This window comes from Urtica dioica, chromosome 7 (genome assembly GCF_054948205.1).
Source record: "Urtica dioica subsp. dioica isolate 48M chromosome 7, U.dioica_male_clone48M_v1_H2, whole genome shotgun sequence".
In the NCBI taxonomy this organism is placed as follows: domain Eukaryota; kingdom Viridiplantae; phylum Streptophyta; class Magnoliopsida; order Rosales; family Urticaceae; genus Urtica; species Urtica dioica.
Window position 1 is genome coordinate 12,084,290 of NC_142762.1, and position 13,595 is coordinate 12,097,884.

At 37.0% G+C, this 13,595-nt stretch overlaps 1 protein-coding gene across 4 annotated transcripts; it reads left to right on the forward strand.

Moving 5' to 3' along the window:
• Nucleotides 1-273: 273 nt before the first annotated feature.
• On the forward strand, nucleotides 274-13,595 carry LOC149390236 (uncharacterized). 4 transcript variants are annotated; one of them, XM_089618907.1, is made up of 26 exons: nucleotides 274-569; nucleotides 652-732; nucleotides 877-1,017; nucleotides 1,657-1,767; nucleotides 1,928-1,978; nucleotides 2,118-2,218; nucleotides 2,517-2,610; nucleotides 2,836-2,967; nucleotides 3,050-3,289; nucleotides 3,389-3,467; nucleotides 3,952-4,043; nucleotides 4,133-4,216; nucleotides 4,404-4,478; nucleotides 4,609-4,656; nucleotides 5,372-5,467; nucleotides 5,869-6,098; nucleotides 6,599-10,158; nucleotides 10,248-10,327; nucleotides 10,487-10,567; nucleotides 11,301-11,372; nucleotides 11,453-11,555; nucleotides 11,642-11,696; nucleotides 12,107-12,235; nucleotides 12,317-12,434; nucleotides 12,659-12,750; nucleotides 13,018-13,595. In XM_089618907.1, the coding sequence occupies exons 1-26, from the start codon at nucleotides 405-407 to the stop codon at nucleotides 13,379-13,381; spliced, it is 6,474 nt and encodes a 2,157-aa protein (XP_089475033.1). In that variant the 5' UTR covers nucleotides 274-404; the 3' UTR covers nucleotides 13,382-13,595. The 4 variants fall into 4 exon arrangements, with proteins under 4 accessions (XP_089475033.1, XP_089475035.1, XP_089475034.1 ...); XM_089618909.1 differs by having other exon boundaries at nucleotides 11,453-11,534; XM_089618908.1 differs by having other exon boundaries at nucleotides 880-1,017.

The window sequence follows — 13,595 nt, forward strand, 5'->3', positions numbered from 1 at the left end:
ACGAATGGAGTAAGTGAAAGAAGACCGAAAATTTGGGCTTACATGTAAAGTGAACTTGAATTTGTGGGCCCGTTTCAACTAAAACTATCTTTATTTCGTGACCTTTTCGTGACTTGATATTTAAATTTTAATGTTAACAGGGTAAAATGGTAATTTCATAAATCAAATTTAATTAGGAAGTACTATTGCTAATTTCATAAAATGGTAATTTAAATTGTTATTAGTAAAAACCATTTTTTTACTAATACCGAACCCCGATAGCAATTTCCCAATAAAATTAGTTATTGAAATCTGTTCATTATAAGAGCAATACTGTGAACGGCGGGAAGGAGAAAGATGCGGAGGAGAGGAAGTGAAATGAAACGACGATGAAGTAGAATCAGAATCAGAATCAGACGACGAAGATGGAGATCGAGCTGGAAGGTCGAGCCAAGCCACTGAGCTACAAAGTGAAAGCCACTTCCAGAGAGTCTCCCACTCAAAAGTCCACTCTTGTCCTCGATTCCGACCTCCGAACTCACTGGTCCACCGCCACCAACACCAAGGAATGGATTCTTCTCGAGCTCAACGTATTTCTCGCCCTAACTCTCTCTCTCTCTCTCTCTCTCTCTCTCTCTATCTCCATACTATTTTTAACTCTTTCCATCCCAGGTACCCTGTTTGCTCTCTCACATTCGTATTCACAACAAGTCCGTTCTCGAATGGGAGATTTCACTCGGACTGCGTTACAAGGTTACAAGCCTTACACCACTTATTGGAATATAATGATCTTCAAGTTTTTTCTCTCTTCAAATCAAATGTGTTGTTTGCGGTTAATAAAAACTATTTTTTTCCATGACTCACTATTATGATCGCTATTCTGATTTTTCTTCAAAGCAGCCTGAGACGTTTGTGAAAGTACGGCCACGATGTGAAGCGCCTCGGCGCGACGTGGTGTATCCTATGAACTACGCTCCATGCCGATATGTTCGGATATCTTGTTTGCGGGGAAATCCAATTGCTATCTTTTTCATTCAGGTAACATAGAAAAGAAAGGATGTTCAGAATCTCGGGTTTTAATATTTGTTATTATTTGTTGTTGTGAATGATATCTGGTTAGACTAAATGTATAAGTGATGTATCATTAATAATCTATAGAAATTCCCAGTTGCTTTGGTAATAATAAATTTAGCTGAATGAATACAGTAACTGCTTTGATCTTTCGTTTAAATTCGATGGGGTTGTTTATGGTAATATTAGGATTCAGGACACTGAGGATAATTTAGGAACATAGCTCTTCTTGGGAGAAACTTTGATCCATTGTCGTATCGATGCATGTAACTTCAAGTTAAACAATTACACAACTCATTGTCAGAATTATGTCCGATTACACAAAGCCCTTTAAAGACTTGAGTACTGAAGCGAGAGTAACTTCCGAGTACACGAACTTGGATGGGACATTTGTTTCAAAAAGCTTTGAAATGGGAAATGGAGTTTAAAAAAGTTCAACTTCTTATTGCATACGAGGCGGTAATCGCTTTGTTCCGTCAGGTTTACACATTTCAAATTGGCTGATGGGTCCAAAATTTGAAGATTTTTAGATCATCTTATACAAGTTGCTTTTGTCTTTATCAGCCCCTTTTTCTGTTGTTTTTATCTTAACTACACTGCTTGCAGCTGATTGGGGTGTCAGTTATCGGTCTCGAACCAGAGTTTCAACCACTTGTAAACCACTTGTTGCCTCAAATCATGTCACATAAACAAGATGCCCATGATATGCATCTTCAGGTGGATAACATACTGGTTTTCAATTATTGATGTATTTATTTTCATGCTTATCAATAAAACTGTTCCGTCTCTTTTAAAAATTAACACAATTCTATGTAGCTTATTTTTAAAAAAACTATATAGTATCATATTTCTCTGATACTTATAAGTTTATTTCTAGTTGCTTAAAGACATCACAAGCCGTTTACATGGATTCCTTCCCCAACTTGAGGTATAATACTTTCTAGTCATGTTTTTTTTTTCTTCTATTCTTTTTCACTTTCTCTCAAGACCTTAAAATTCCGTTGTTTAGTTTTCCACTTTATGAGTAACTCTTGTTCTTTTCTATTTCATCCTCGCAATGTATACAGCCAGATCTTAGCAGCTTTTCGGATGCTGCAGAAGCTAATTTACGTTTCCTTGCTATGCTTGCTGGCCCATTGTATCCAATACTATTTTCTGTGAATGAGAGGTATCTCCACCTTACTGAGAACTGAAATTTTCTTTGTTTGAGTTAAAAGTTGAATCTTCGTTGCACTCCTTAACTCCGCGATGGCATTGAATTAATTGGAGGGGTTCAGGGTGGCTAAGGTTGTAGTTTGTTGAGTATGTATAAAGAAGTGGTTTTCAATATTCTGAATTTACAACTAACAGCATGCATCTATGCCTCTTTTCAAATCTTATCATATGTAGATTATTTGTCTAGCATGCATGCCCTTTCTACTTCCTACAGAATTATATAATAACATATACTGTCTTTAATTTTTCAGGGTAAGCACAAAATGTTCTGGTAGTGTTTCAGATGCCGAAGTTTCCAAAAATAGTCAGCCATCGTCAGCCTTAACCGTGTCTTCTAATTTTGCGGTAATATTCGATGTGAAAACTAATAAAAACATACAGTAAAATTGTAGCAAATGAATTTATCTGATTTAGTGCGTGGTCCTTTTGTTAATTCTTTCATTTAAATGAAGATTTATACCGTTTCTTCTAAAATTACACACACGGAGACATGTACCTAGTGCATCTTTTCGATCTTACATACGAATTTGGAATGACTGACTAGCCACCCTATCGTTTGTTTGTGTAAAGCCACGGAGATTACGCAGTACATCACCTGTCCTTGTATCCATGTCTAGTTCCATGGTGTTTCGTTCAGATGCGATTTTCACTTTGTTAAGGAAGGCATACAAGGATGTTGATCTCGGAACTGTTTGCAGGACGGTAATAATGCTTTTTAATTGGTGATAGATCTGCAGTGCCTGATTAACCTTTTAACTAATTTCATCTGAGACCTTGGTCCCAGGCTTCTAGAATCATGCAAAAGCTTTTAGAGCCTGTTTCTGTACAAGTGTCCCCTGGAAGTGGAGATGAATCAACGAATTCTGAACTGCTCAATCACGAAACATTACTCGATTACTCAAAATTATTTGGAGAAGAATTCCAACTTCCAGATGATCAGTGGGATTGTAGCTATTGTAATGTCTTGGATTTAGGTGCAGTAGAAGAGGGGATTTTACATGTTCTTTTTGCTTGTGCGTCGCAGGTTAATTTCTGGGACGGATATAGAAATTCTCGAGCATGATTGTGATTTTTAAAATTTGATATTTCAGCAGATGCTAATAGATGAATTTCGTGTTTCCAGCCTAGCCTCTGCAATAAATTGGCAGGCAGAAGTTCTAACTTCTGGTACGCATTACCATTGGTACAAGCACTGCTTCCAGGTGAATTTCACGTACCAGATCATAACTATATTACCTTTTGCTATACAAATATCACTATCCATACAAGACAACATTCTAAAAAAATCCACTTGAAAGAAAATGAGCGTATCATAAATATTTCACCACTTTTCAAGAACCTTGCTGTTTGAGAAGTAGCCGATAACGAATTCAAATTCCTCGAATGCTACTGAAGGTTTATGGAATAAAACCGAATTATTTTTCATTAAGCCATAATAGGCGTATATATAGGATTTACAACCTAACAGAATATACATAAAACTAGCAACTAACTTAATTAGTTAGATACAGAAGATAAATATAGAATAAAATCCGATCCTAATAACTATACAGAATAATCGGATAATAACTAACAGAATAACACTGATTTCTTCAGCTACATTTGATGTTCACAGGTGCCTGTCCTTATCAGATGTTAGTATATTGTGCTAATATATATTTAAATGTTTAATTGGTGGTTTTGTAGCTCTTCGGCCGTCGATTAGCAGCCCTTCTGACATTGTGGATGATAATTTCTCGCTGTGGAAACAAAATGTTGTGCACCAAGCCCTAAATCAGGTTTGGTCATCTTAACTTGGTAGTAGTTTTGTTCTATTACTCGATGAATTTGTGGATTTGCTTACTTATTGTAGAACTTTTAATTGCAGATTGTAGTTACATCGTCATCATCACTGTACCAACAAGTTCTTCATGCGTGTGCTGGTTACTTGTCCTCATTCTCTCCGACCCATGTTTGTGACTTTGAGCTCTTTTGATTTTATCATTGTATGCTTGTTTTATTCGTTATCTGGAAAAGAACGTAAATATCTAGTTATGCGGATTGAAGGTTTTTTTTTTTTTTTTTTTTTTTTTTTTTTTGGCGGGGGGTTGTTTTCTTTTCCTTTCCCCAATTGGTTGTTAATTGCAACATTTGTTCAGGCTAAGGCTGCTAGTATCCTGATTGACCTATGCAGTGGTGTTCTTGCACCTTGGATGACTAACCTGTTTGCAAAGGTATGGTCCAGAAGTCCGTAGGAATCTTCTTTTGTCTAAGCTTCTGATGATGATTTGATACCTAATTTTCCATTTTAATGGTGCCTCCTGCCTTGTCCATTTTATATTCTTGGTTATGGATTCTCTGCAGGTTGACTTGGCTGTGGAACTTGTGGAGGATCTTTTGGGTGTAATCCAGGTATTCTTGTCTATTATTAAACTCCAGTTTCCTACTAATAAAGCTCGTAGTTTCTTCTCCAGACCGCTCATTTTATTGTTTCCCCTGGTCTCTTTTCTCTCTTTGACTATGTAATCATGGCTTTTGTCAGTTTCTTAAGACTATTAATGAAAGGTTCTGTTTTTTATATAAAAAAAATCATTGTTTCTTGGATTCAGTGGCTATCTAGTCATATGAAACGTTAGAAATTTCGAAATAGCCAACGTTTCATTAATTTTTTGTAAATAGCCACGCAAATTTATTTACGCTATCAAAATAATAAAAACTGTAGAGTAAATTTATAGTAAATACGACTATTTACAAAATATTTACAATAGTTTTTGCCTATTTACAAAAAATTTACAAAACGTTGGCTAAAACACAAACACTTATGTGTACGTGGCTTATATCGCTAAATTTTTGTTGTTTCTTTTACAAGGAAAGTTATATTAGTTTAAGGTATATAAAAAAATCATTGTTTCTTAAGACCTTTGTTTTGGAACAGTCTTATTCTCTTTTTATTGTATTAGTTTAATTTTTTTTATTTTATTTTAAAATTTAACAAAAGGTCTTATAAAATGAAATTTATGAAAATAATTTTGTTATTATAGTATTACAGATACGTATATTATCACTTGCTTACGAAAGTTCATTTCCAGTTTGTAGATTCTGTTTCTGTCTAACATGTGTATTTCAGGGAGCAAAACAGTCGCTGGCCCGAGCTCGTGCTGCCTTGAAATATATTTTGTTGGCTATATCTGGTCACATGGATGATATACTAGATAAGTATAAGGTAAACTTTTGCACCTCCTATTTTTCAAATGGAAAACTTATTTAAGAAATAATGAAAATAAAAGAGTGGCTAGCCACGTTAGTTAGGTCTTTGTTTTTGATGTTTCGGAGTTGCTCTCGGGTTTCCTCAGCTCTTTTTCCCTGTATTTTCTTCGGCTGAGCCGTTTCCTTTTAATAAAGATCTCAGTTTCTTTTAAAAAAAAAAAAAAAGAGTGGCTAGCCACACTTTAAACATATATGGTGTAAGGTAGAAGACTATTCTTATTCATCATTGGATGATTTGAAATTGCTTATTGATAACAAAGCTTGGATCTTTCTATTTATATTTTATAAAAAAAAAATATTATTCTTATATGCAATATTAGTGAAAGAGGCTGTCGATTTGTCTTTTGTAAATTTCAGGAAGTTAAGCACAAAATTCTTTTTCTTGTGGAGATGTTAGATCCTTATATTGATCCTGCCATAGCTTCATTTAAGAGCACAATAGCATTTGGGGATCTATCTTCTGTTTATCCTGAAAAGCAGGAAAGACATTGTGTTACTGCTCTCAGTGTAATTCGATCAGCTGTACGTAAGCCCGGTGTATTGCCGTCTCTTGAATCAGAATGGAGGCGTGGATCAGTAACTCCTAGGTATGGTCATGCTCTAACAAGTTCATATTCTCTTACATGGTTTCCAATTCACAAATTAGTATAAATTCTTCGACTATCCTCTATAGAACTCTTACCTCTAAACTTTGAAGTAAATTTTTGTATTATTTTTGTCAAAAATAAGCTTTGTATCCTGTTATATTGACGCCCTTTTCTCATACTGTAATAATAATATATACAAAAATTAGCCAAATAAACCACTGAAAGTCTAAGAATTGCTAGATAGCCAATCTTTTGTAAATTTTTTGTAAATAGCCATCTCAACTTACTCAAAAAGACAAAAATACCCAAAAACATTTCTGCCTATTTTCGTTTTTTTTTTTTTTTTTTTTTTTTTTTTTTTTTTTTTTTTTGAGTGCCGCAAATAAGTTGAGGTGACTATTTACAGAAAATTTACAAAAGGTTGGCTATTATACAAAACGTTATAAGTCAAATGGCTATATAACTAAAAGACCCTAATATATATGTACTTGTTATTGCAGTGTCCTCCTAGCAATATTAGAACCTCGCATACAATTACCTCTGGATTTTGACCTTTGCACTTCTGCCATCTTTGAGCCAGTAGAACTTGAATCATCAAGTGTTTTGTCCTCTTCTTCAACATCCTCTCAAGGAATTGCATCTTTGAAGCAAAACAGCCAGGATGAACTCGATGGGAAGCTGGATATTGCAGATACCACAGCGAGGACAGACATTTTTGAAGATGCGAGCCTTCTTTTTGCTCCAGCAGAGTTGCGTAGCATGACACTAACAAGTCCTTGCAACAATACAAACGAGTTTAACTCTGTCTCTCATACCAGGGTTGTCAACTCAGAACCAAAATTGGAGGCTGAGAAAACCTTCCCCAAAAAGTTTCTTGCGGACTTGGTACTAGACTCGGGTTTTACTGCCGAGTACTTCAACATACAAGCGGACTATTTCCAACTCAAAAACTTCAAAGATTGTGAGTTTCGGGCTACTGAGTTCCGGCGTTTGGCTATAGATCTGCACTCCCAGGACAATATTACTGTGGAGGGTCATGATGCAGCGATGGATGCTTTGCTTTTGGCTGCTGAATGCTATGTGAACCCATTTTTTATCATGTCTTCTGGGACTAGTGCAAAGTTGAGGAGCTATATTCACACAGAGAGTAGTGGGAATCTAAAAGAATCCAACCTGAATTTGAAAACAGTCTCTAGAAAGCACAGGACTGACTTAGAGACAATAGCTCAACTTGAAAAGGACAGAGATAAAATCGTTCTCCAGATCCTTCTGGAGGCTGCTGAATTAGACAGAAAATATCAGGAAAATGTATCAAACGGGGAACATGGTTCATATTTTGCTGGCATATCTGACGAACAGGTTGTTAAACTGTCTCAAATTGACGCTCAGTCTGCGGATGCAACCACCATGGTCCGACAAAATCAATCTTTGCTGTGCAACTTTATAGTTGACAGGCTGCAAAAAGAATGTCACTCAATGCATGAAGTTCTCTTACAGAGTCTGGTGTTCTTGTTGCACTCGGCTACGAAGCTATGTTGCAGTCCGGAACGTGTGATTGATATCGTTTCACAATCCGCCGAATTCTTAAATGGGACATTGACATCTCTTTATCATCAGTCCAAACAAGGTAATTTTCAGTTGGAGCCAGAAGCAGTGGATGAGATACAGCGCCGGTGGATACTTCTTCAGAGATTGGTAATTGCTTCAAGCAGTGGAAGTGAAGGAGCAGAATTTTCCATTGTCAAGAACAATGGCTTTAGTTATACAGAATTGATCCCACCTTCAGCTTGGCTAAATAGAATATCTACATTTTCGGGAAATAAATATCCTCTGGTCCGGTTTCTCGGTTGGATGGCAGTGTCTCGTAATGCAAAAGAATACATAAAGGATCGGAGACTCCTTGCTTCTGATCTGCAACAACTGACATACCTTTTATCCATTTTTGCTGATGAACTCGCTATTGTAGAGAATGTAGTAAACCGTGGTCATATCATGAAGTTGAATGAATCAGATGGCAATTGTGTTTCTGTAGTGGGCAAAGGTTCTGAGCTTTCTGATCAACAACGCGAAAATGAATCCTTGCGGTTTTTCCATGTTATTTATCCCGATCTCTACACGTTCTTTCCTAGTATGAGAAAACAGTTTGGAGAGTTTGGGGAAACAATTTTGGAGGCTGTTGGCTTGCAGTTGAGATCTCTCCCTTCAACTATTGTTCCTGATATGTTATGTTGGTTCTCTGAACTGTGTTTGTGGCCATTTTCTAATCTGGATAGAATGGGTTCACAAATAAGTCCTGATTCATTGAAAGGCTATGTTGCAAAAAATGCTAGAGTAGTTATCCTTTTTATTTTAGAAGCCATCATAACGGAGCACATGGAAGCCATGGTGCCTGAGATTCCGAAATTAGTTCAAGTACTGAGATCTCTGGGTAGAGCTTCTTATTGTGACGTTTCCTTTCTCGGTTCTGTATTGTGTTTGTTGAAGCCAATCATTTCGTACTCCTTAAGTAAAGTTTCTGATGAGGAAAAATTATTGCACGATGACTCATGTCTTAATTTCGAGTCACTGTGCTTTGGTGAGCTTTTCAATGACATTAATTCAATCAAGACTCCGAATAGGGCTTCTGAAGAAACGCGTAGCCAAGGACTGACCATTTTTATTCTGGCTTCCGTCTTTCCTGATTTTTCTGTACAGCGTAAAAATGACATGTTGCAGTCATTATCGTCTTGGGCTGACTTTACTGCATTTGAATCGACACGCTCTTTCTATGACTACCTTTTTGCATTTCATACTATGATGCAAAATAGCAAACAGTTTTTGCTTCAAACTTTACGAAAATTTGTTGCTATTCCTTTTCAACCATCTTCTGGTGAACATTCTGATGGTTCCTCAAAGTTGCACTTGTTGTTTTTGAGTGATATACACTGCTACACGCCCAATAAGGTTCATGATGAGTTAGAGGGGGTGGACATTGATGCTGATGCCGATTCAAGTAAAAATGTTTGTAGCTTACTTCGTGAGGAAATTGAAGAATTTTCTAAGGGCCTGGAAGTTCTCATTACCAAGTTTTTCTCAATGGCTGAGTTGTGTTGGAAACTCCATCCTCAGCTGGCTACAAAGCTTACTATTTCATCAGCAGAATGCTTTGTTTATTCGAGATGCTTGTCATCAATCACACAAAATGTTGATTTTGCTGAAGACAATCACAATTCGTCAAATGCCCAAAACTTTAAGGCTTCTGAAGCCGATGACACCAATACTTCTACATTGAAGTCAGCTGAACAAATCCTAGTTTGTTTGAGGATCGGTCTAGAAGGGATTTCTGAAACAATTCTTTCCCTTCAAGAGAAGAGTTGTTGGGAAGTTGCATCTGTGATATTGGATTGTCTTTTAGAAGCACCTCAGCGTTGCAGTATGGGCAGTGCTATTAATTTGGTTTGCTCTGCAATAAAGAAAAATTCATGCAGTGCTCCAAAGATCACTTGGCGTTTGCGAACAGATAAATGGCTGTCAAATTTAATGGCTAGAGACATGCATGATCTTCAGGAATGTAGATCTTCAGTTGCTGATTTAATCTGTACACTCCTGGGTCACCCAGAGCCTGAGCAACGATTCATAGCACTTCGGCTCTTAGGAAAGCTCATTTGCCAAAATATGGATGGAGCAATTGATAGACTGGATTTTAGCATATGCAATAACCTTTTTTCTCCTTGCAAGCTCATATCGATTCCCGAGCCGTTCATCACTCTTCTGGTATCGAGCACATGGGATCTTCTTGTTGCAATGGCATCTTCTGATGCGTCTTTTCATCTCCAAAGTTGTGCGATGGCCCTTCTTGTACACTATATCCCATTTTCTCAGAGGCATCAATTACAATCTTTCATGGCTGCAGCGGACAGTGTTAATGGTTTAGGCAAGCTTAGTCACTGTGAAGGCCCATTACTACGATTTTCACTGGCATTAATTTCTGGGGCTGTCCTTTACAGTTCTCCTGATGATATCTCTTTGATTCCTCAAAATGTTTGGAGAGACATTAAGGAATTAGCGTTGTCCAAATCTGGTACAGCTTGTCTTTGTCAACAGTTATTATTTGGTGCTTGCAAATTAGGATTTTTTCTAAACTAGTCTCTGTAACTGTTGCTTTTGCAGAAAGCAGGATTGGGGATCTCGAGAAAAAGGCTTGCCAAATCTTGTGTAGATTGAAAGATGAAGAGAATGATGCTAAAGAAGTATGAAAGCCAAGGCTCAAGTTTCTATTTTCATTATATACCATATAGGAATTGTAAAATTTTATTCGAAGCCTCATATATCCAAATTATGGTATAAAATAAAAATAAAATATAAATTATTACGTCTCTTGGTAACTCACTGGGCAAGATTGCATGCAGGCGCTAAATGAGGTACTATCTGCAAGTCCTTTGAAACAAATCAGTCCTGATTTTGCAAGTACTCATGAAGAAATTCTTCAGGTAAGATATTTCAAACTTTAGCTGTTGACTCTGTATATTATTTGGATTATTCTCAGCTCATAATAAGTCCAAACTAGTGTTGTAATTGAATTTACATTCTAGCGGCTTGTAATTGCAAGGGGAAATGGTGACAATAATACTCAATGTTTAGTCAAAATACTACTTATATAAAGTTTTTTTTCTTTGGCAAAAATACCACATGTTACGTTATAGTGGGTCCGTTACTACTCGGACCGTCAAGTTCAAACAGAAATATTAACTGCAAAGTATTTACGTGTAACTAAATTTGAAACTTAGTATTTTTGCCCAAGAAAAAAAAGAATGAGTATATAAGTAGTGTTTTGTCTAAACTTTGAGTATTTTTGCCACCATTTCCCCTAATTGCGAAGAAAGGTATCCCGAAAGAGGTGTAAAGTAGATATGAATACATTACAAAATTGACTTTAGGAAGGATAACCTTCTGTAGTTTTTGGAGCTGAGATTACTGATATATTTAGTAACAATGTTTTCTATTAAATAAATAAAAAATAACCGGTAGCGGTAGGTATGAGTGGACATGAGATCTCTTCCCAATGCTAGGCGTAACTATTTGAGATGCCCTTGTCCAACTTCGCACCACTCTAGTAAGATGTTATTTCCTTTCCCAACGAGTTGACTTAGGGTTGATAAATTTTCAGTGATATTTGCTATATGTTTCCCCTGTTCTACGTCATAATTTAATATCTTATAACAGGTCATGGCAAACTTAACTTCTAGCGAGTCCTACCTTGATTTCTTTTCAGCCAAAGTAGACAGAGAAGTAATGGTAATATTTGCTTGTATTACAGGTGTCAATTTTCATTTCCATGCAGTGCATGGTCTTACCTTAATTTGCAAAATTGTCAGGAACTAGAGGAAGCTGAAATAGAGCTGGGCATTCTTAAAGAAGAGTATGCACCACAGAAATCAATAAAAGGATCTAAAGGATGTCAGTTTCCTTTCCTTTGCTGTAATTTATTGATCTCTTCGGTGTTGAAATTTTCAGGGTGCGAAATCTTTATATGTGATATTTTTTAATCATTTGTGGTTTTCCAGCTCGTGTCAATGATAGTTCGCGCCTTCTGCAAATCAAGGAGTCCATCTGTTCCCTGTACGTACTAGTTTTACTATTGTAAATTGGCATTAAACTGTGCATATATCTGGGCTAGAAATATACAAACCAAAATGCTTTATTGTGGTGCTTTATTGGTTTGGAAACTGGTCATCTTATCTTATTAGTAGGTTCAATATTGCTAACTGAAGTCTCAGATATATGTGGTAGACTGAGTCCACATCGAGTATGTATCCTTTACCATGGTGAAAGATATTTTTTATTTTATTTTTTAAGTTCAATGAAATGTGCATCCTTAGGGTAGCAATGGTAGAGTAAAATAGTTACGAAAGAGTTCTAATTTTCTAATACCGGTGAAACGCCCTTGTTCAGGCTCGCAACACTTAGATAATATAATACTGCAGATATTACTTCTACTCCGTAACTTATTTCTTTTATGTTTGTGTTAGAGAAAAATCGAGACTCTGCGAAGACATTGCAATGCGCATGCAGAGAAAACTTCTGTTGAGACATACCCGGCAAAAGGATTTAGAAGAAGCATCTCTAAAAGAAGCAGAGCTCTTACAGAAGCTTGATAGGTATTATGTCTAATATGTTGCTAATCCTGTAATTTAACGATAGCACGTCGAGTCTCAACATTAAATTTACATTACTATCAGAGAGCGAGCAGTTGAGTCTGAAAAGGAGATTGAGAGACAGCGATTGCTTGAGCTTGAACGTGCAAAAACCAGGGAATTGCGACATGCACTTGATATAGAGAAGGAGAGGCAAACGCAGGTACAAACCCTTGACCGTGCGGAATATATTCTGGCACATCAAAGGATTTTAACAATCTGTTTCATTTTTATGATTTAAATGGGGCAGTAGGAGAGAATATCAAAATTAAATGGTTAAAGAGTTTCAAAAGTAATATACGTATTCATCATCACATATACTGGAAGTAAAATTTTCTTTTGTTATGTGTTTCTGGGTTTTGGTTTTCACGTCATAAACTTTGACAGAGAGAAGTACAGCGCGAAATAGAGCAAGCTGAATCTGGAGTTCGACCATCTCGGCGTGATCTCTCCTCCTCCTCATCAACTGCTAATACTGGGTACATTTTTTTTTCTTTATTTTTCTGTGTGTTTATATATATTGAAAGCAGACTGAAATTTTTTAGTGAAAGAAAACCACAAAAAAAAAAAAAAAAAAAAATCTCATTCAACTGCCGAACTCTTGTGCAAGGTCCTTCTGGAACTCTATAAGAAGCGTGTATATGCTTATACATCTTATATTTGATTTCACTGAAGACTTGATCCTCTTGTATTTCTGGAATAAAAGACCTTTAAACTGTGTCTTGATTTTGTGTTTCGCGTTGAAGCCGAGGCCGAGACAGGTACCGCGAGAGGGAGAACGGAAGGGCGGGTAATGAAGGGAACACAAGAGCAAGCCAGCTTGAAAACGTGGTGCTGTCATCATCGGGTGGTTCACGATCGTTGCTTCCCACGATCCTGCAATCGCGCGATCGTGTGGACGAGAGCGCATGTGAGGAAAGTTTTGAGGGAACCAGGGACTCGGGGGACACTGGCAGCGCAGGGGATCCGGAGCTGGCGTCGGCCTTCTTCGAGGGAGGAGGGTCTGGTCAGAAGCACAGCGGCTCTCGAGGAGCCGCAAAACAGTCGAGGCAGCCCGCGGTGGCAGACCGCCGCCGGGAAGGCAAATGGGAGAGGAAACAACACTCCTGATCAATGGCTAATCATTATATTAATTAGTATATACTCGTTCTACCTTTGATTTTTAGATCCCGGTTTTTCTTTGATGCTCGCTGACTAGAACTCAAAAGCGTATTTAAAAAAATGCCAAACTCCTGAATTACTGCATAATTTCTGTAGTTTTGTTGAATGCATTGAATGTATTTTGTATGCTCATGCAATATGTAGTTTTCCCTTTCCTTCCGTA

Coding starts and splice junctions, on each gene's coding strand:
- LOC149390236 (XM_089618907.1), top strand. CDS start 405: ATGGAGATCGAGCTGGAAGGTCGAGCCAAGCCACTGAGCTACAAAGTG. Junction 1,979..2,117: donor GATTCCTTCCCCAACTTGAG/GTATAATACTTT, acceptor CAATGTATACAG/CCAGATCTTAGCAGCTTTTC. Junction 4,479..4,608: donor TGACTAACCTGTTTGCAAAG/GTATGGTCCAGA, acceptor GATTCTCTGCAG/GTTGACTTGGCTGTGGAACT.